This window comes from Eleutherodactylus coqui, chromosome 3 (genome assembly GCF_035609145.1).
Source record: "Eleutherodactylus coqui strain aEleCoq1 chromosome 3, aEleCoq1.hap1, whole genome shotgun sequence".
Classification (NCBI taxonomy): domain Eukaryota; kingdom Metazoa; phylum Chordata; class Amphibia; order Anura; family Eleutherodactylidae; genus Eleutherodactylus; species Eleutherodactylus coqui.
Window position 1 is genome coordinate 107,076,546 of NC_089839.1, and position 21,301 is coordinate 107,097,846.

The following is a 21,301-nucleotide window of genomic DNA, read 5'->3' on the forward strand; positions in this document are numbered from 1 at the left end:
TGTACCCATCCCAACCAGCCTCGGTAATTACCCCTGTCTTTGGACATAAAATGCGATTTATATTATTACTTTTATCTAATATTTAGGGAATGCCAAAAAATGGGGATGGCGGGGGGTTATTTTTAGGAAGTCAATTTTTTTTCCGTATAAGTGGGCAATGGGGCCTTGAATTTATTCAGTTGTACCCTGATATCCAGCGGGCATTCCCTCCATTATGGGCCTAGCCATGTGTCCTGTAAGTAGTTTAGGGCCACAATGGGTATGTTTCTAAACACGGGACAAATGGGGGGATCCATTTTGGGGTGAAAGTCTTCATTCCTATGTGCGCTGTATGAAAAAAACAGTTTTTAAATTGACAAAATTGCCAAAAAAATGAAAATCGTAATTTTTTCCTTCTGCTTTGCTTAGATTCATTCAAAAACTGTGGGGTCAAAATACGCAGTACACCCCTAGATGAATTTGTTAAGGGGTCTAGTTTTCAAAATGGGGTCATTTGTGGGGGTTCCTTATCGTTTTGGCCGCTCAATGTCTCTACAAGTGGGCAAGGGGGCCTGGAATTTATTCAGTTGTACCCTGAAATTCAACGGGTGCTCCTTCCATTATAGGCCTAGCCATGTTTTCTTTAAGTAGATTAGGACCACAATGGGTATGTTTCTGAACACGGGACAGCGGGGGTACCCAATTTGGGGTGAACGTCTTCATTCCTATGTACACTGTACAAAAAAACCTGTTTTTAAATTGACACAATTGCCAAAAAATTGAAAATCATAATTTTTTCCTTCGGCTTGGCTTAGATTCATTCAAAAACTGTGAAGTCAAAAAAGTCATCGTACCCCTAGATAAATTTGTTAAGGGGTCTACTTTTCAAAATGGGGTCATTTGTGGGGGTTCTCTATCGTTTTGGTCACTCAATGGCTCTACAAGTGTGCAATAGGGCCTAAATCTCCTTCAAGCAGAAAGCCACCGGCTGCTCCTTTCATTTTGGGCCCAATTGTGCATACAGAGGTAATACTAGGGCCACAATGGGTATGTTTCTGAGCACGGGACAAACAGGGGTATCCATTCTGGGGTGCAAATCCTCATTTTCATGTGTACTATAGAAAAAAGTCCTGTCTTTAAAATGACGTATTTGCAAAAATATGAAATTTTAGTTTTTCTCTTCTAAATTGAATTGGCTCCTGAAAAAAAACTGTAGAGTTAAAATACTCATGACACCCCTCAGTGAATACGTTAAGGGGTGTAGTTTTTAAAATGGGGTCACTTGTGGGGGTATCTATCATTTTGACTCCTATGAGCCTTTGGAATCTTGGCTTGATGTAGGAAAACAAAGTGTTCCTCAAAATGCTGAAAAGTAATGTTAAATTTGTACGTCTCCTAAATGGTTAAAAAAAAAACGAAAGTTTTTCCAATGTGCGCCCAAAACAAAGTAAACGGATGGAAATATTTATCTTAGCAAAAATTTCTATATTATGTTTGCACATATTTGAGATATTGCAGTTGGAAATGTGAAAAAATGACGATTTTTTCCAAATTTTCCAAATTTTGGTGCTTTTAATAAATAAACACAAATTCTATCGGTCTTTTTTTTCTCGCCTAAATGAAGTACAACATGTGGCGAAAAAACAATGTCAGAATCGCTTGGATATGCAAAACCTTTCTGGTGTTTTTCCATGTTAAAGTGACACATGTCAGATTTGCAAAATTTGGCCTGGTCATTAAGGCGCAAACAGGCTTGGTCACTAAGGGGTTAATACATACTATGCTCATAAAAATATGCGCTTAATACGCTTTGCATTTTCGTGCAGAAAAAAAAGCACAAAATCCTATTGATTTTGTGCATCAATACGGGGCACATATGCAGGTTTCCTGCATATTTATGCACATCCATTGATTTCAATGGGCTATCATGGTGCATAATATGCACCAAGATAGGACATGCTGCATTTTTTCATGTGACCGAAAGTCGTGTGAAAAATATGCAGCTATGAATGAACCCATTGAAATCAATGGACTCTATTCACTGTGTATCATGCACATAATAATACGCGTGAAATCTGCTACATATTTATGCTCATGTGAATGCACCCTAAAAGAAACAGAAAGGCAAGACTCTAGTGGGCAAACAATCACAAAAGTTTAATCCGCAAACAAAGGAAAAACATCGCCTGGTCTGATGAATCCAAATTTCTGTTGCACCATGCTGCTGGGAGGGTCAAAATATATTTTAAGCAGCACGGATTGATGACTGCTTCCTGTCAACCATTCCAAACATGACAGCACCTCCATCTAATTTGTGGCAACTGCAAGAAGCATCCTGTCCGCAGAGGACAATATTCCTTCAGAAGAATTTTAACACTCAGTGGAATCTACCCCATGACAAATATTTGGGCTTCTTAATTCCAAAGCGCTGCAGAATAAGTTGGCGCTATACAAATAAAGATTATTATTATTAAGGTCCAACGCACTATTAGAGGGAGATCTCTAATAAAGTCGCCATTCAGTGTAATAAATTGATATACTTGTTATTCCACGGTCCCCTGAAAATCTCAAGAAAGTTGCAGGAAATGGAAACTCTGTTACTGGGGAGCCGAGGACTGCCCCACATTACAATACATTACTAAACACTTCTTGTACTAAAAGCAGAAAAACACATATGAGAAAGCAAATGTGTTGGAAAGTGTCCCTTTAAGAAAAAAACATATTCGTCTTTTCCCTTTTTCTCTAGATTATGCCCTGTAGACAGCAGTCAATGTTTTGCAAAGAAAATTACTAAGTATGCCAGAGACTGTTTGCTTATAAAGTACATTAGTCGTACTGATAATTTGTGCTCATATTGGATATGAGTGGGAGGGAATGCTGGAAATGCCATACTGCACTGTTTGAGGTATTCTAAAACCCCCTTTGTCTTCATGTCACCTTTACAGATGGCTGAAAATTGTACAAGATTAACCTGTGTCCTGCCAACTGAACTTCATGGATATAAATATTGAGTTTCTCGTTCACTGGGCCGATATTCTTGTTTAAATATACAGTATTTATTGTCTGGAAATGGGTTTCAAATGACAAATTTAATTATATAAAATGGGTGCAAACTACAAAAAAATCCCATCTACTAGAATAAGGAAAGACATGATGTTACGTTGAAGATGTTCTCCAGTTACAATTAATTGACACGTGAATAATGACCATTTATGATTTAAGCATTGTACTGTGGCTTCTTGACGATCTTGTAGCCCACAAGGCTTTATTCTGCCTCCATGCCTCTTATAAACTAACAAAGCAGTGGCAGCAAGATTGGAACTAGGAGGTACCATGTTCCTCCTGCCTGAAATGTAAAGAAGAGAAGATCTGCTTATCATGGTATGCAGTGTCTTCTATGGAGGTTTATCAGCTGATCCAATCAAGGCATTATTGATGTTAAAAGTTATTAATTAAAAAGCCGTGGCAGTTTATGAGGGAAGCATAGTGATGGAGTTGCATTTAAATATTGGCTGTATATACCCCCACATGTCCTGGAAGCTAGTATTAGAGTAGCAATGTGCCACCAAGAAGCTACCAGCCTAGTGGAAGATTCTTCACACAAAAGCACCAGTCTTCTTAATATTGTTGGCATATTGGACATGGTGTCTTGTAGATACAACCAGATCTAATCATCAGGAAAGGTACAATCACCAGGAATGGCACAGCCAGGACAAGGTTTAGACAAGATCTCTTGTGTAGACATTCCAGCAATAACTGAAAGTTTCTTGCACTGCACAGTAATCTCGGGCAATTTTACGTCAAGGTCATAGCCAAGATTAACCAGCTTCATACTACGGAAGGGGAGGGGGGAATACAATTTGTGGTCAGGAAGTGGTTAACTGCTATAAGGAGCTGTAATGGTTTCAATTGGAATTAGTAGATTGGACGAGTTAAGGTTTGGGTTATATGTACTATTCAAGAATCAATGGAGTCTTAAATTATTTGCTTCCAATCTTATTTGTTCTGTTGCTTTCATTTAAAGATGGTTTTTGTTTAGTCATATTTTTATTTTTGGGGCTACATCTTCACAAGATATTGAAGTCCACTTCATTAAAGGTCAGCTTGAAGTCAACATAAAAGGGGTGGACAAAAACATGGAAACACCGTATGAAATGCATGCCTTAAATTGCATGGGATTATAAATCATGTTTCAATAAGACATGTAGAGACCAATTTTAAGTGGAGGTAATATGACACAGATGCTGCCGGGCAGAGGTGAACATCTGCCCAAACAACAAGGTTCCATTAATTAGGAGTTTGAACCACTCAGCTGCTGTTGCCAGCTGGTTCCCAAAACCACCCAGAGCAGGGCAAGAGGTGAAGTAAACACAAATTTGTTAGGAAAGCTCTCAGCCAAGCAGGGGTCAGAAGGGCAGCTCAGTGCTAATGATTAAAATCCCATACATTTAGTATGGTGTTTCCATACTTTTGTTCACCCCCTGTAGGTTGTTATTCAATTTCTCTTATTTTTGGTGCACATAAATAAAAGCCCAACATCTGGAGAATATGTAATCATCTTAGAGATGACAGAACTTCACCCAGTGACTACAAGATTTGTGTCCATTTTTATGTATTTTTTCTGTTTGATTTACAGAGTGCTTAAATAATGAAAATCCTACTAAACTTACAATTGAATTTATTTTCAGTTTACACTCTTGTTTAATGTCATGTCTTATGAGCGGTTCAGCCAATCACAAGCCTCTGCAGTAACTTGGCAACCTCAGTGAAGTCCCTATGGAGCCTATGACAGGCTGACCAACTCACATGAGTTCTCTGTGGACAACATGCCATAACACTGAGACATAAACAGGTGCAATGGGGGACCAGAGCAAATATTAAATGTTTTTGATGATCCAGCGCTCGTTTCTAATACTGAACTGCATGATAATCTGAAATTTCCTAAATTCAGAACCAAACGTCCAAGTAGAGAGAACTGTAAATTGTGAGACTCTTCTGATTAAAACAACAAATTAATAAGGATTATTTTATTGGTTAATGTTTTATTTTGGACAGTTTTACTCAAATTTCCATATTCTTCAAGTTGATTTCTCTACTTTTCTTTGACTATCCAGCAATCCAGAACACTAAATTGTGTAAATGCTGAATCAATCAAATGTTATATCTTTCTTTAATTAATAAAACCTTTTATAGTTTTTTTCTCAAAATGAATGTTCTTTTACTATTTTTGCCTTACCATGTTTACATGTAAGTAGTTCTTAGGCCTGTTTAGTTGATTTATAGTCAGTTGTTAAAAGTAGAACTAGGTCCTGTGCTACAAACGTCCTTATATTTTTAATGTCATGCCTTGGGCAAGGATTTCCCATCAAAAAGATTGTAGAATCATTTTTAGTTATGTTATGTCTGAGTGCAATGTTTGGTTCAGCAGGTCATGCCAATGCAAGCTCTCAGCTATGAAGACAAATGTCAAATAATCAGAAAATGCATGAATTTTAAATGCTGCAAACACATGTTGAGAAACAGAAAACACTAAAGTCATTCTTATTTTATAGGGAACTATGGAGAAAGTGGGATGGAGGCTTTTAAGGAACTTGCGGCACAAGAAGGCCTCTGCATCGCTCACACAGACAAGATCTACAGCAATGCAGGGGAGAAAAGTTTTGACCGACTACTCAAGAAACTTCGCGAGAGATTGCCGAAAGCAAGAGTTGTGGTTTGTTTTTGTGAGGGAATGACAGTGCGAGGACTTTTAATGGCAATGAAGAGATTGGGTGTGATCAGTGAATTTCTGCTTATTGGAAGGTAAGGTCATTTTTGAAATTAAAATTTGCAAATATCACATATGCTTATCCAATTTGATTGTGTAGATTTCCACCTGTACTTGGATACTAAACTGATATTATATATTTATATTTGATTAGCTATACATTTATACTACTGAAGCTCACTAGATAACCCACCAGTGGCAGACTGACCCACAAGAGTATCAGAGAATCTCCAGGCTCTAACACAGTAATGGTCCTATATGTACCTTGTGGAGCTGACGTTGGTGTCAGTCACTCGCCACAAGGATCTATTTCTTATGGGGTGATTAACAAATAGCCTATTATTACTCATTGATAATGTCCTGGGTATGCAATAATAATAAAGGTTATGATGTATAATTTCTATTTTGATGGAAAGTGGGCCCTCAAGATCATTTCCTCCTTTGGGTCCAAGTAACCTCAATCCAATACTCTGACCGGGTATTAAACAGAGCAAATCATTGGGTTACACATTTTATTTTAATGTTCAACCACAACGATGTAGGTTAGACAAGTGATGAGGCCACTGAAAAAGTTGCACATTATTATTATACAAGTTGATTATGTAGGGTCATCCATCCGAAGGCATCATAGTATTCTACAGAATCATTGGCACATCCATTTTGCGGCTGATTCCAGATGTAGAGAAGCAGCCACAAACCATACGCTTTGTCCACTCAGGAAATATGTCTTTTTCACATGCAGTCCTAACCTTATGGATTAAAGTTTAAACAAACTTTGAAGACTGAAGGTCTAAGGAGTAAGGCTGTTTACCGGAGAGATCCAGTAAATTGTGAGCAGAAAGTTTAGAAAGGTCACCTGGTATTTTTACACTTGAGTAGCCTATTAGGGTATGTGCGCACACATCAGAGAAAATCTGTGTGAAAATCTAAACAATAATCCTCCAGTGAATTGTGACCATGCAGTTCACTCACTGAAAATCCACACAATTTCTGCAACAAATAGAACATGTTGTGAATTTTAAAATGTGCAGCATGATTATTTTTGCTATGGATTTTTTCCACTGCAATGGAATGGGGCTTAGTAAAATCCCATTCACTTACATTGTACTGTACACTGCTGCGGATTTCCAGTGTGAAATCCGCAGCCAGAATTCCATAGCATATCCACGTTGTGTAAACCTGCGCTTATGTAGTTTGCCAAGAAATTGGGAAGTTTAGTTTTAGTTGACAGATTTTGCCTATGGGAGGGATATATTTAGGTCTGGAAATTGTTAAAGGAGTATTCCGGGCACAGACTAACATTTTAAAATCTAATATACATCATCACAATGAGTCATTTTGTAGTAAGTTCACTGCTTCAGGTCTAGATACTTTATAATTTTTTAATCTATATCACATGACCCTCCTCTGCTTGAAAAATATCTCCACTTCCTCTGATATCTTGTCTATATTTGCTACTTCCTCCCCGGTCTATAGCCTCCAATATCCTGTGAGTAATGCATGATGGGAGGACAGGCGAAGAAGCATTGCACTGTATTGGCCATGTACAGTTCAGAGTGCCAGTAAGTCCAGTCTATCTGCTTCAGTTAGCTTTCTCTGGCACACTCAGGGAGGTTGGTGCTGGTAAATTGTAGGACCTGTGAGCTATAGGTGGAGCTACAGTGCTGGCTGGTGAACAAGCTCTATACATGATAGAAGTTGTAGGGCTTGCGAGCTGTGGGTAGAGCTACAGCGCTGAGTCATAGACAAGCTCTATTCATGCTGAAAGTTGTAGGACCTGTGAGCTGTGGGTGGAGCTATAGCGCTGGCTGGTGCACAATCTCTATGCATTTTGGAAGTTGTAGGACCTGTGACCTGTGGGTGAAGCTACAGCCCTGGCTGGTAAACAAGCCCTGTGCATGCTGGAAGTTGTAGCACCTGTGAGCTGTGGGTAGAGCTACAGTGCTGAGCCATAGACAAGCTCTATGCATGCTGGTAAGTTGTAAGACTTCAGAGCTGTGGGTGGAGTTACAGTGCTGAGCAAGAGGCAAGCTCTGTGCATGCTGGAAGTTGTAGGAACTGTCAGCTGTGGGTAGAGCTACAGCCCTGGCTGGTGAACAAGCCCTGTGCATGCTGGAAGTTGTAGCACCTGTGAGCTGTGGGTAGAGCTACAGTGCTGAGCCATAGACAAGCTCTATGCATGCTGGTAAGTTGTAAGACTTCAGAGCTGTGGGTGGAGTTACAGTGCTGAGCAAGAGGCAAGCTCTGTGCATGCTGGAAGTTGTAGGAACTGTCAGCTGTGGGTAGAGCTACAGCCCTGGCTGGTGAACAAGCCCTATGCTTGCTGGAAGTTGTAGCACCTGTGAGCTGTGGGTAGAGCTACAGCACTGAGCCGTAGACAAGCTCTATGCATGCTGGTAAGTTATAAGACTTGAGAGCTGTGGGTGGAGCTACAAGTGCTGAGCGAGAGGCAAGCTCTGTGCATGCTGGAAGTTGAAGGACCTGTGAGTTGTAGGCGGAGCTATAGAGCTGTATGCATAGTGGAAGTTGTAGGTAAGAGTCTGTTGTTGGGTTTATTGTGAAAATGATCTGTGTAAATACAGATGCAGATCGCTGGCTGCACGGGATGGAGAAGAGGGTCCACAGTAACAGATAAAAGATATAGATTGTCGCTACTTAGCCGTGCCCCCTAGATTTCAGCATTTTCAGAATTTGCATTTTGTGCCCAGAAAAACCCTTCAACTCACAGTAAATAAATAAAATTACTTTGTTATTTGTATAGCGTCAACCTATTTTGCAATGCTTTCAGGTAATTTATTACCCCCCCCCTCCCCCCACCTCACTTTACTGACCTCGGAAGGATGGAAGACTGAGTCAACCTTGAGACAGTTACCTGAACCAAGCGGGTATTGCACTCGCAATCTTCAGGTTGTGAGCGAGAGTTTAGGACTGCATTTCTGCTGCCTTAACACTCTGCGCCACATGAATCTCTACAGTAAATCAATTTGTAATAACTAGAAGTAAACCCTGAGGGAAAGGATGCATACAAAAGTGGAACATATACATGATACCGAGCACAGCTGGTTAGAGAGTGCTTTATGGTGTTTGGAGCACAATTAGTAAGAAAAAGACCCTACTGCTAATCTTTCGTGCAGTGTGATATTTCCTATAATACCTTGTAATGCCAATGACAAACTTAGCCATACTACATCTGTTTGTAAAGCTGTGGGCTTTACGGATACTTGGATTGATTTATTTTATTACATTAACAAATTATACAAGAACATATTTCCTTAGCGATATACAACATAAGGCCTCTTCCGATGGGCATATGCACAACTAACCGCTACAGAGCGTAGTTGCGCATGAACAGGATTTTTTTTCTCAGACTATTCAAACTCAGCTGTATAGGGCGTGAGTTTGAAAAAAAAGCGGGAAGATAGGTATTAACTACGTGCAAGAATGATAGGGCAAGTCCTATCTTTTGTCGCCCCTACTATAAACAGATAATACCGCTAGTGAAAACGAAACCATTGAAATTCATGGTTTCATTTCGTGCCATTATGCAGCCATGATTTTTACACGCATCAATAGAAGCCCTAAGGGAATTAAAAAATTTAAGCTAGCTATTAAATAATTACTTCCTAGTCCATTTCCTATATATATATATATATATATATATATATATATATATATATATTGCTGGATACAATATTATTAGACAGGATCTGTTGTTCACAATTGCTTTCTTTTTACTTGTGTTTTGGTGTTGTACAGTTCAGTACTTCTACACTAGTACATAACAGTTCTTGGTTGCCACCATTATTATGTTTTCTTTAGATGTGATTCTTCTTTTTATCCTTACTTTATAATTTACCTTTTCTACAACTGACAATTTAACCTGCAAAAACTCAAGTCTGTAATGACTGTAAGTCATCCCGAGGAATGAAAGTATATAATCAGGATGGAATGAATGTTGCCCGATGCTCACGTTGCATAACTTACTTTCTTCTACAGTTGCCATAGATTTTTGCTAGTCTTTAGTACAGAAGAGTATTTCTAGTAGAAACACAAGTCATCATGAAGTGTTTACATCATTTGTATTACGGTATCTAAACATTTAATCTTTTCTTAACTGCAGTTCAGACTGTTATTTATCTTATCAGCTGCCCGTGTACATTGCTATATTGGCCGTACAATTCAGTCATTACATAATAGAATGAACAAACATAGGTCTAAAGGTCCATTTACACAGAACGAATGTCGGGCAAATGATGCTCGACACTCATCCCTGTGTTTCCTCGCTACCGTGCTCCTGCATTGGATCTGACAGAGATGTCTCGCTCACTGCTCACAGAGCGGCCACTAGGGGGCAGGCAGTGTAGGCGATTTCTCTCCTCTCGCTCCCCTGCCCATCTCCATTGAGATAACACAGCGGTCGTTCGCTACTGAATGGCCGCTGTTTAAACTGACCGATGAGCTGCACTGCCGCACCCCCCTGCTGGGCACTCCATGTGTGAGCCAGCTCTGCTAGCTCCCGTGCAGGAGCACAGGAGCGAGGAAACACAGAGACAAATGTCAGGCATTGGGCACGTACTGTACTTTTTGCAAGGGCAGTTCGCACATCGTCACAACACACCCTTTCCATGGATTTCATGGCTATTTAGAGGCCAGAGGTGTTCTTTTTCCTGCATTGTCAACACTTCCACTTGCACATTTTCACACCTTCCTCAGACTTCTACGGGACTTTAGATCCACAAAACGCAGGAAAATAGAGCAGGTCCTACTTTTTCATGTACACGCGTGCAATACATGCTTATGAGAACAATCCAATTAAAATCAATGGGTTTTACTCTCTGTGTTTAGCATGCGCAGATTTTGTGTGCACAAATACCTGCGCTAACATGGCCATGTAAAGGAGCCCTTAACCCAATCAAATAGAACAGAGGGAATCTTTTTGATATGCACGTTAAACACTTTATTTCCTAATGGACTTAATGAACTAATTGAAAGCACTTGATATAAATAACATTTTTCTTTCCTTGTTTTCCTATTTATTTATTTTTTGCTACACTTTTATTACTATTAAAATAATTATTACATTTTCAGGTCTTATTTTTCATCACCACACTTCTTACAATAACACTATTCTGTGAGTAAAATCACTTTTTGGGGGTGTTCGACCACCTAGAGGTGTTATTTTGGGGTATTTTTTTAATTAACATTTTATTAACTTTTCATTAATTATGCATGGAAACCAACTATTTTGTATGTGTCTTGTTGTGAATTATTTATTTTAATCGTTTTTTCTAACTCTTATGAGGAGCAAATATGAGATAGAGAGTATTCAAAAAGATCTAGAAAAGCTTGAACAGTGGGCGGCGACTAACAGAATAGTTTTTAACAAGGAGAAATGCAAAGTCCTATATCTGGGCAAGAAAAATGAAAAAAGGACAAACAGAATGAGAGGAATTGGGCTAAGCAGTAGCACACGGGAAAAAGACTTGGGCATACTAATAGATCATAGACTGAACATGAGTCAACAATGTGATGCAGCAACTAAAAAGGCAAACACAATTCTGGGAAGTATTAAGAGAAGCATAGAGTCTAGGTCACGTGAGGTAATTATCCCCCTCTACTCTTCTTTAGTCAGACCTCATCTGGAATACTGTGTCCAGTTCTGGGCACCCCGATTTAAAAACCCTGAAAACAGCGGCCAATATACGCTTGTGGAAAAGAGCCCTTAGGCAGACCCTATAGATTTATGTAAATATTTTATGGCTAAAATGTTGCCTTAAATACCAACACTCCCAAAACCTCCAGTGCTGATCACTGACAATCTATTTTATGTTCTCTGAGTAAATCCTTTCGTAGCGGCAGCTCACTCAACAACAAACTCCAGATTTCTGCTTCCACGTACGAAATGGAAAATCCCCAATGTTAAAAGGGAGTCTGTCCGGTTGAACTTGCTCTCCAAACTGCAGACATCTGTATATACAGTCATTCACACATAGCTATTAGAGATGAGCGAGCACCAAAATGCTCGGGTGCTCGTTACTCGGGACGAAATTTTCGCGATGCTCGAGGGTTCGTTTCGAGTAACGAACCCCATTGAAGTGAATGGGCGACCCGAGCATTTTTGTATATCGCCGATGCTCGCTAAGGTTTCCATTTGTGAAAATCGGGGCAATTCAAGAAAGTGATGGGAACGACACAGCAACGGATAGGGCAGGCGAGGGGCTACATGTTGGGCTGCATCTCAAGTTCCCAGGTCCCACTATTAAGCCACAATAGCGGCAAGAGTGGGCCCCCCCCCCAACAACTTTGACTTCTGAAAAGCCTTCATTAGCAATGCATACCTTAGCTAAGCACCACACTACCTCCAACAAAGCACAATCACTGCCTGCATGACACTCCGCTGCCACTTCTCCTGGGTTACATGCTGCCCAACCCCCCCCCCCTGCACGACCCAGTGTCCACAGCGCACACCAAATTGTCCCTGCGCAGCCTTCAGCTGCACTCATGCCACGCCACACTCATGTCTATTTATAAGTGCGTCTGCCCTGAGGAGGAACCGCAGGCACACACTGCAGAGGGTTGGCACGGCTAGGCAGCGACCCTCTTTAAAAGGGGCGGGGCGATAGCCCACAATGCTGTACAGAAGCAATGAGAAATATAATCCTGTGCCACCGCCATCAGGAGCTGCACACGTGGGCATAGCAATGGGGAACCTATGTGCCACACACTATTCATTCTGTCAAGGTGTCTGCATGCCCCAGTCAGACTGCGGTTTTTTATAAATAGTCACAGGCAGGTACAACTCCGCAATGCGAATTCCGTGTGCACCCACAGCATGGGTGGCTCCCTGGAACCCACCGGCTGTACATTATTGTATCCCATTGCAATGCCCATCACAGCTGAGGTAATGTCATGTTTAATGCAAGTGGGCTTTGGCCCACACTGCATGCCCCAGTCAGACTGGGGTTCTTTAGAAGTGGACACATGCAGTTACAACTCCGTGTGGACCCACGGCATGGGTGGCTCCCTGGAACCCACCGGCGGTACATAAATATATCCCATTGCAGTGCCCAACACAGCTGATGTAACGTCAGCTGTAATGCAGTTGGGCTAAAAATTAATTGGATTACACTGTAGGCGAGGGCCCCCAAAAATTGGTGTACAAACAGTACTAATGTACCTCAGAAAAATTGCCCATGCCCAACCAAGAGGGCAGGTGAAACCCATTAATCGCTTTGGTTTGTTTATGTGGCTTAATTTGTAACTAGGCCTGGAGGCAGCCCAGTTAAAATAAAAATTGGTTCAGGTGAAAGTTTCAACGCTTTAATGAGCATTGAAACGTATAAAAATTGTTTACAAAAATTATATGACTGAGCCTTGTGGGCCTAAGAAAAATTGCCCGTTCGGCGTGATTATGTGAGGTTTCAGGAGGAGGAGCAGGAGGAGGAGGAGGAGGAATATTATACACAGATTGATGAAACTAAAATGTCCCCGTTTTTGATGGTGATAGACAATGATGCTTCCATCCACAGGTGCAGCCTACGTATTGCTTAGGTATCGCTGCTGTCCGCTGGTGAAGAAGAGAAGTCTGGGGAAATCCAGGCTTTGTTCATCTTGATGAGTGTAAGCCTGTCGGCACTGTCAGTTGACAGGCGCGTACGCTTATCCGTGAGGATTCCCCCAGCCGCACTAAACACCCTCTCTGACAAGACGCTAGCCGCAGGACAAGCAAGCACCTCCAGGGCATACAGCGCGAGTTCAGGCCACGTGTCCAGCTTCGACACCCAGTAGTTGTAGGGGGCAGAGGCGTCACCGAGGACTGTCGTGCGATCGGCTACGTACTCCCTCATCATCCTTTTACAGTGCTCCCGCCGACTCAGCCTTGACTGGGGAGCGGTGACACAGTCTTGCTGGGGAGCCAGAAAGCTGTCAAAGGCCTTAGAGAGTGTTCCCCTGCCTGTGCTGTACATGCTGCCTGATCTCCGCGCCTCCCCTGCTACCTGGCCCTCGGAACTGCGCCTTCTGCCACTAGCACTGTCGGATGGGAATTTTACCATCAGCTTGTCCGCCAGGGTCCTGTGGTATAGCATCACTCTCGAACCCCTTTCCTCTTTGGGAATGAGAGTGGAAAGGTTATCCTTATACCGTGGGTTGAGCAGTGTGTACACCCAGTAATCCGTAGTGGCCAGAATGCGTGTAACGCGAGGGTCACGAGAAAGGCATTCTAACATGAAGTCAGCCATGTGTGCCAGGGTACCTGTACGCAACACATGGCTGTCCTCACTCGGAAGATCACTTTCAGGATCCTCCTCCTCCTCTGGCCATACACGCTGAAAGGATGACAGGCAAGCAGCATGTGTACCCTCAGCAATGGGCCAAGCTGTCTCTTCCCCCTCCTCCTCATGCTCCTTCCCCTCCTCCTCCTCCTCAACCGTGCTGAGATATAGACATGAGGGTGCTCTGACTATCCAGCGACATACTGTCTTCCCAGGCCTCCGTTTCCGAGTGCAAAGCGTCTGCCTTCATGCTTTGCAGGGAACTTCTCAAGAGGCATAGCAGAGGAATGGTGACGCTAATGATTGCAGCATCCCCGCTCACCATCTGGGTAGACTCCTCAAAGTTTCCAAGGACCTGGCAGATGTCTGCCAACCAGGCCCACTCTTCTGTAAAGAATTGAGGAGGCTGACTCCCACTATGCCGCCCATGTTGGAGTTGGTATTCCACAATAGCTCTATGCTGCTCATAGAGCCTGGCCAACATGTGGAGCGTAGAGTTCCACCGTGTGGGCATGTCGCACAGCAATCGGTGCACTGGCAGATTAAACCGATGTTGCAGGGTCCGCAGGGTGGCAGCGTCCGTCTTGGAGTTGCGGAAATGTGCGCTGACCCGGCGCACCTCTCCGAGCAGGTATGACAAGTGTGGGTAGCTTTTCAGAAAGCGCTGAACCACCAAATTAAAGACATGGGCCAGGCATGGCACGTGCGTGAGGCTGCCGAGCTGCAGAGCCTCCACCAGGTTACGGCCGTTGTCACACACGACCATGCCCGGTTGGAGGCTCAGCGGCGCAAGCCAGCGGTCGGTCTGCTCTGTCAGACCCTGCAGCAGTTCGTGGGCCGTGTGCCTCTTCTCTCCTAAGCTGAGTAGTTTCAGCACGGCCTGCTGACGCTTGCCCACCGCTGTGCTGCCGTGCCGCGCGACACCGACTGCTGGCGACGTGCTGCTGCTGACACATCTTGATTGCGAGACAGAGGTTGCGTAGAAGGAGGAGGAGGGTGGTTTAGTGGAGGAAGCATACACCGCCGCAGATACCACCACCGAGCTGGGGCCCGCAATTCTGGGGGTGGGTAGGACGCGAGCGGTCCCAGGCTCTGACTCTGTCCCAGCCTCCACTAAATTCACCCAATGTGCCATCAGGGAGATATAGTGTCCCTGCCCGCCTGTGCTTGTCCACGTGTTCGTTGTTAAGTGGACCTTGGCAGTAACCGCATTGGTGAGGGCGCGTACAATGTTGCGGGAGACGTGGTCGTGCAGGGCTGGGACGGCACATCGGGAAAAGTAGTGGCAACTGGGAACCGAGTAGCGCGGGGCCGCCGCCATCATGCTTTTGAAAGCCTCCGTTTCCACAAGCCTATACGGCAGCATCTCCAGGCTGATCAATTTGACAATGTGCACGTTTAACGCTTGAGCGTACGGGTGCGTGGCGGCGTACTTCCGCTTGCGCTCAAACAGTGGCGATAGCGACGTCTGGACGCTGCGCTGAGAGACATTGCTGGATGGGGCCGAGGACAGCGGAGGTGAGGGTGTGGGTGCAGGCCAGGAGACGGTAGTGCCTGTGTCCTCAGAGGGGGTTGGATCTCAGTGGCAGGTTGGGGCACAGGGGGAGAGGCAGTGGTGCAAACCGGAGGCGGTGAACGGCCTTCGTCCCACCTTGTGGGGTGCTTGGCCATCATATGCCTGCGCATGCTGGTGGTGGTGGCTCCCCAGCTGATCTTGGCGCGACAAAAGTTGCACACCACTGTTCGTCGGTCGTCAGGCGTCTCTGTGAAAATTTGCCTCACCGTAGAGCACCTTGACCTCTGCAGGGTGGCATGGCGCAAGGGGGCGCTTTGGGAAACAGTTGGTGGATTATTCGGTCTTGCCCTGCCTCTATCCCTGGCCACCGCACTGGCTCGGCCTGTGCCCACACCCTGACTTGGGCCTCCGCGTCCTCGCCCGCGTCCACGTCCTCTAGGCCTACCCCTACCCCTCAACATGGTGTATTACCAGTAGTGCAGAAACAGAACGCTGTAATTACATGTGCCGCTTATTGGCCTGTGGTTGGAGGCTGACTTCGCTTACGGAACGCCAGGAAATAATTTTGCGCAAGCCTGCTGTAACACTTAGCTGGCTGCGTATGAATTAGGAGGACAACTACACCCAGCACAGACCCAGTACACTGAGGACAGTCACAGGCAGCCCAAATAGATTTTTTTCCCCAAATGTTTTTGCAAAGGCCCACTCCCTATATACACTGTATATGTCTTCTGTCCCTGCGTCACCACTACTGGCCCTGGAGTATGTAAAATAACTGCAGACTGTTGCACTGTGGACTGGAATGTGATGTAACAGCCAACACAGAGCCAGGAAATAATTTTGCGCAAGCCTGCTGTAACACTTAGCTGGCTGCGTATGAATTAGGAGGACAACTACACCCAGCACAGACCCAGAACACTGAGGACAGTCACAGGCAGCCCAAATAGATTTTTTTCCCCAAATGTTTTTGGAAAGGCCCACTGCCTATATACACTGTATATGTCTTCTGTCCCTGCGTCACCACTACTGGCCCTGGAGTATGTAAAATAACTGCAGACTGTTGCACTGTGGACTGGAATGTGATGTAACAGCCAACACAGAGCCAGGAAATAATTTTGCACAAGCCTGCTGTAACACTTAGCTGGCTGCGTATGAATTAGGAGGACAACTACACCCAGCACAGACCCAGAACACTGAGGACAGTCACAGGCAGCCCAAATAGATTTTTTTCCCCAAATGTTTTTGCAAAGGCCCACTGCCTATATACACTGTATATGTCTTCTGTCCCTGCGTCACCACTACTGGCCCTGGAGTATGTAAAATAACTGCAGACTGTTGCACTGTGGACTGGAATGTGATGTAACAGCCAACACAGCGCCAGGAAATAATTTTGCGCAAGCCTGCTGTAACACTTAGCTGGCTGCGTATGAATTAGGAGGACAACTACACCCAGCACAGACCCAGAACACTGAGGACAGTCACAGGCAGCCCAAATAGATTTTTTTCCCCAAATGTTTTTGCAAAGGCCCACTGCCTATATTCAATAAATATATGTCTTCTGTCCCTGCCTCACAATATATGTCTTCTGTCCCTGCCTCACAATATATGTCTTCTGTCCCTGCCTCACCACTACTGGCCCTGCACTATGTATAATTACTGCAGGGCGCAATGCTCTGCACGGCCGATATACAAAAAAAGAAAATGTGCAACACTGCAAAAAGCAGCCTCCACAGTACTGCACACGGTTAGATGTGGCCCTAAGAAGGACTGTTGGGGTTCTTGAAGCCTAAAATAACTCCTAACGCTCTCCCTATAGCAGCTCCGGCACCAACAGCACTTTCCCTCCACTATGTCAGAACAAATCTGTGGCGAGCCGCGGGAGGGGCCGATTTTTATACTCGGGTGACACCTGATCTCGCCAGCCACTCACTGCAGGGGGGTGGTATAGGGCTTGAACGTCGCAGGGGGAAGTTGTAATGCCTTCCCTGTCTTTCTATTGGCCAGAAAAGCGCGCTAATGTCTCAGAGATGAAAGTGAAAGTAACTCGAACATCGCGTGGTACTCGTCACGAGTAACGAGCATCTCGAACACGCTAATACTCGAACGAGTATCAAGCTCGGACGAGTACGTTCGCTCATCTCTAATAGCTATCAATCACATTGGACTGTTCAGCTCAGAATGAGCAGATATATAAATGAATAAAATACAAGTTCTACTGAATGTTTCCCCATAAGGGCTTTTACCCACTAGTGTTTTTTTAACGCTGCGATATCACTGCGCTTTTTTACTGCAAATGTCAATGGGCCTTTCCAATGTTAAAATCGCACCACACGAAAATCACAGAAGCGCAAACTTGCGATTTTTGTGCAATGCAATTTTAACATTAGAAAGTCCCATTGACAATTGCAGCAAAAAAACGCAGCGATATCGCAGCGTTAAAAAAACGCTAGTGGGTAAAAGCCTTAAAACTAAATATCAGTCTGCTCAGCTTCTTCTGCTTTCTAGCATGGTGCCTGCAGTTTGGATAACATGTTCTAGCTGACAGACTCCCTTTAAGTTGTTTGTTGTTAGCCTTAAAATAGTTTCCACTATTTGACCAAGAGAGTGTCGGCCAACCCAAAGGTAGCCTGGTACTTGGTCATACTTCGTAAATAAAGCAAACCTTCTGTCAGGGTTTTGTCAGACTTGTGTATTTTAGGCACAGTGTATATTGGTATAGGCTGAAGAGGCTTCAGTACAATTTGTCAGCAAGTAGTTGTTCACATTTCAGTCCAACTACTTTGTGTTATAAAACGGAGACTGCGTTGCTTGATTGCAGCGACAATTAGTTTGATGGAAGGGATAACATCAGAGCTGACAGGACAAATGAGGATGATTGTGGTAAGTAGAGTGAAGAGGGTGCTGGTTTTGTTTGTATAGGAGTAGGATTTAATTTTTTTTTCTACATTTGCTTTCCTTCGACTGTCCCTTTATTGAGTAGAAACACAAACTGCTGTGTAGCACCTAGACTATCCCGCTATACAATGCTTAGGCGTAATCAGCTTCAGTCCATGAAATACACATTGTGTGCACTGCTCGTATTTAGGGTTTGAGTTCTCTGTTGCCAAATTGTTAGTGAAAATGCCGTGAAGAGTCCTGTAGAAGCCAACACTGGTCATTTGTTGAGATGCCTCTAAGTTTGTGACCTTGAAGAAATGCCCTTACAACATATGAAGAGCCTCTGTGTGACTGCTAAGTCTACATCCTCCATACTGTGGCTCCGGAAATAACAATACTCCAGTAAGATGTTGACTTACATAAAACCTGTGTTCTCCCACGAACGGTAGTGAAATGTGGTCATATATGGACAATCACTTCTCCAATCACAGACAATGAAGCTCCCTCATTTTTTTTGAAAACCATAGAACAGTTTAGACATGAAAAATATTGAACATTTTCAGTTTCGGGATTCCTACACATTGCAGCCTTTTACTTCTACTGAAAATTATTCTATAGTGTAATGATTACTGTTAAAAAAAATGTTTCTGGACAATTTTTGTGTTTCTTACAGAGCTTTGAGTGTCGATTCCAAAAATTTTTTATGACCATCAATGTTCTCCCTTGGAATATTCCAGCAGTTTATCAGCCGACATCACAGGCATACACTTTACTTCATACCGATTTTCAGCTCTATGTATGTTCGGTATTGCTCATCTCATAAGTCACCTCTACAGGCAACAAAGGCAATTTCACTGTTAACAAGTTTTGATAAATTAGGTCGATGTTCATAGTATCTTTGGTTCTGAAGTAGACTTTATTTTGTAAGACCAAACGAAGACCTGAATTCTCCACTTACTCCATTGTGGTGTGATACATTTACGTTGACTCGTTGCTCTGGTACTTAGAGGGCACATTCTGCCATTTGGGCTGTTTTGAGGATATTGTAAATTATTATAGTTTTATTTTGGTTCAGCCGCCATTAAAATGATGCTAATTGTAAGACCACTTTGAAATAAACCCAACCATTCAATGTTAGATGAAAGTCTGTTCTATGACCTTCATAAATTGGTGAAGAAGACTGAAATGTTAATCACATTTCCAGAGTCTGAAGCCAGTACAACACATGTTTAGCTTACAGTTATTCAAGAGTCGCCCAAGCATATAACTAGTACAGATCCAATTAGTCTAAACCTTCTGCTACAGTAACTTAATTTTTACAATATTTTTCCAGTGTGTTCTCATTCCCGACACGGCGACATTAATTGTTGGTATTTGTCACCATTATTTAGTTTTTATGCCTTACTGATATTTGCTATTCTTTTTCCGCTAATAGTTTTCTCTCTGCTTCTCTATAAAGATGTCATTTTTTATACTCTCATCATTATTCTGTCTTCTTACCCAACAAAAAGGATGTCTGAGAGAGAAAACTAATATTGCTTTGTTGACATGCAGAAAACGGCGCTTCGCTGAAAGAGTCGCAGCATAATGCTTCATTGTCCTCAAAAACATAAAGCAAGGTCATGAAGACGATGATTTATCTTCTGCGCCATGAAAAAAATAAACCAGCGCTATAAGCTTATTCCTCTATATACTATATTTATATTTTTGATATAACTAATGAGACCAATTTGTGCTACAGCCAATTACAAAAATAATATTATGTTCGGCCCGTTTGTTAGGCATACAGTTAATTTCAACTCAACTCAGATGGGTTGAACGCATTAGTGCATTTCATTACTGGAAAATTCTGAGAGTTCGGTAGAATATCATTATATGATATTGATGACTTACAGGGAGTGGACAAAAATATGGAAACACTGCGCAAAATGCATAGGATTTTAATAATTAGCACTAAGCTGCCTTTTTGACCACTGCTTGGCTGACAGCTTTCCCACCAAATTTGTGTTTACTTCACCTCTTGCTCTGCTCTGGGTGGTTTTGGGATCCAGCTGGTAGCAGCAGCTGAGTGTCTGAAACCCCTGACCAGTGGACCTTGTTGCTCGGGCAGCATCTGTGTTATATTACCTCCACTTAAAATCGGTCTCTATTCAAATGATGTATAATCCCATGTAATTTAAGGTATGCATTAAGTAGTTGTCTGGTTTAGAAAAAAATAACTTTTCACTTGCTGTCCTATGGAATTATGAGAATAGGTGGGGGTTTCTATATATAATCCTATTTATTATATGCACATACCCATTACACAGTCAAATTATTGATTTTAACCCCTTCCCACTCCAGGACATACATTTACATTCTGGAGCGTCAGGGAATGTATGAAGCGAAGTCGTGGGTCGAACTCTCTTCATACAGTGCGGGGATCAGCGGACACCCGTGGGCAATAGCTGCAATCGGCCACTTAGCCGGTCGCTGCTATTAACCATTTAAATGCCACTGTCAATTCTGATAGCGGCATTTAAATCCCCTGAACGATGTTCGGGGGCCCCGTACACCCCCCCAGGACTTCCCGCAAAAAATAAGCCCTTGCTCAAATACGCGGACGGAAAAATAAAAAAGTTATTGTGCGCAGAAGATGGCGGCAGAAAATAATTTAAAAAAATTAAATGTCTTTGAAAAAAAAAAAGAGTAGTATAGTAAAAAAAAAAATAATACAAGTTTGATATCGTAGTAATCGTACTGACCCATAGAATAAAGTTATCATGTCGTTTTTGTTGCAGTTTGTGCGCCGTAGAAACAAGAAAGATGGTGGAATGTTGTTTTTTTTCACTTTACTCCACTTAGAATTTTTTTTACGTTTTTCAGTTCATTATATATAGCACCATTGAA

General features: G+C 43.0%; 1 protein-coding gene across 1 annotated transcript in view; it reads left to right on the forward strand.

Annotated features, from left to right (window-relative positions):
• Window positions 1-21,301, forward strand: part of GRM1 (glutamate metabotropic receptor 1) — a 340,411-nt gene that overhangs the window by 89,147 nt on the left and 229,963 nt on the right. Inside the window, exon 7 of the mRNA XM_066594870.1 lies at window positions 5,532-5,781. Coding sequence (XP_066450967.1) covers window positions 5,532-5,781 — 250 coding nt within the window. The remainder of the gene's footprint in view (window positions 1-5,531; window positions 5,782-21,301) is intronic.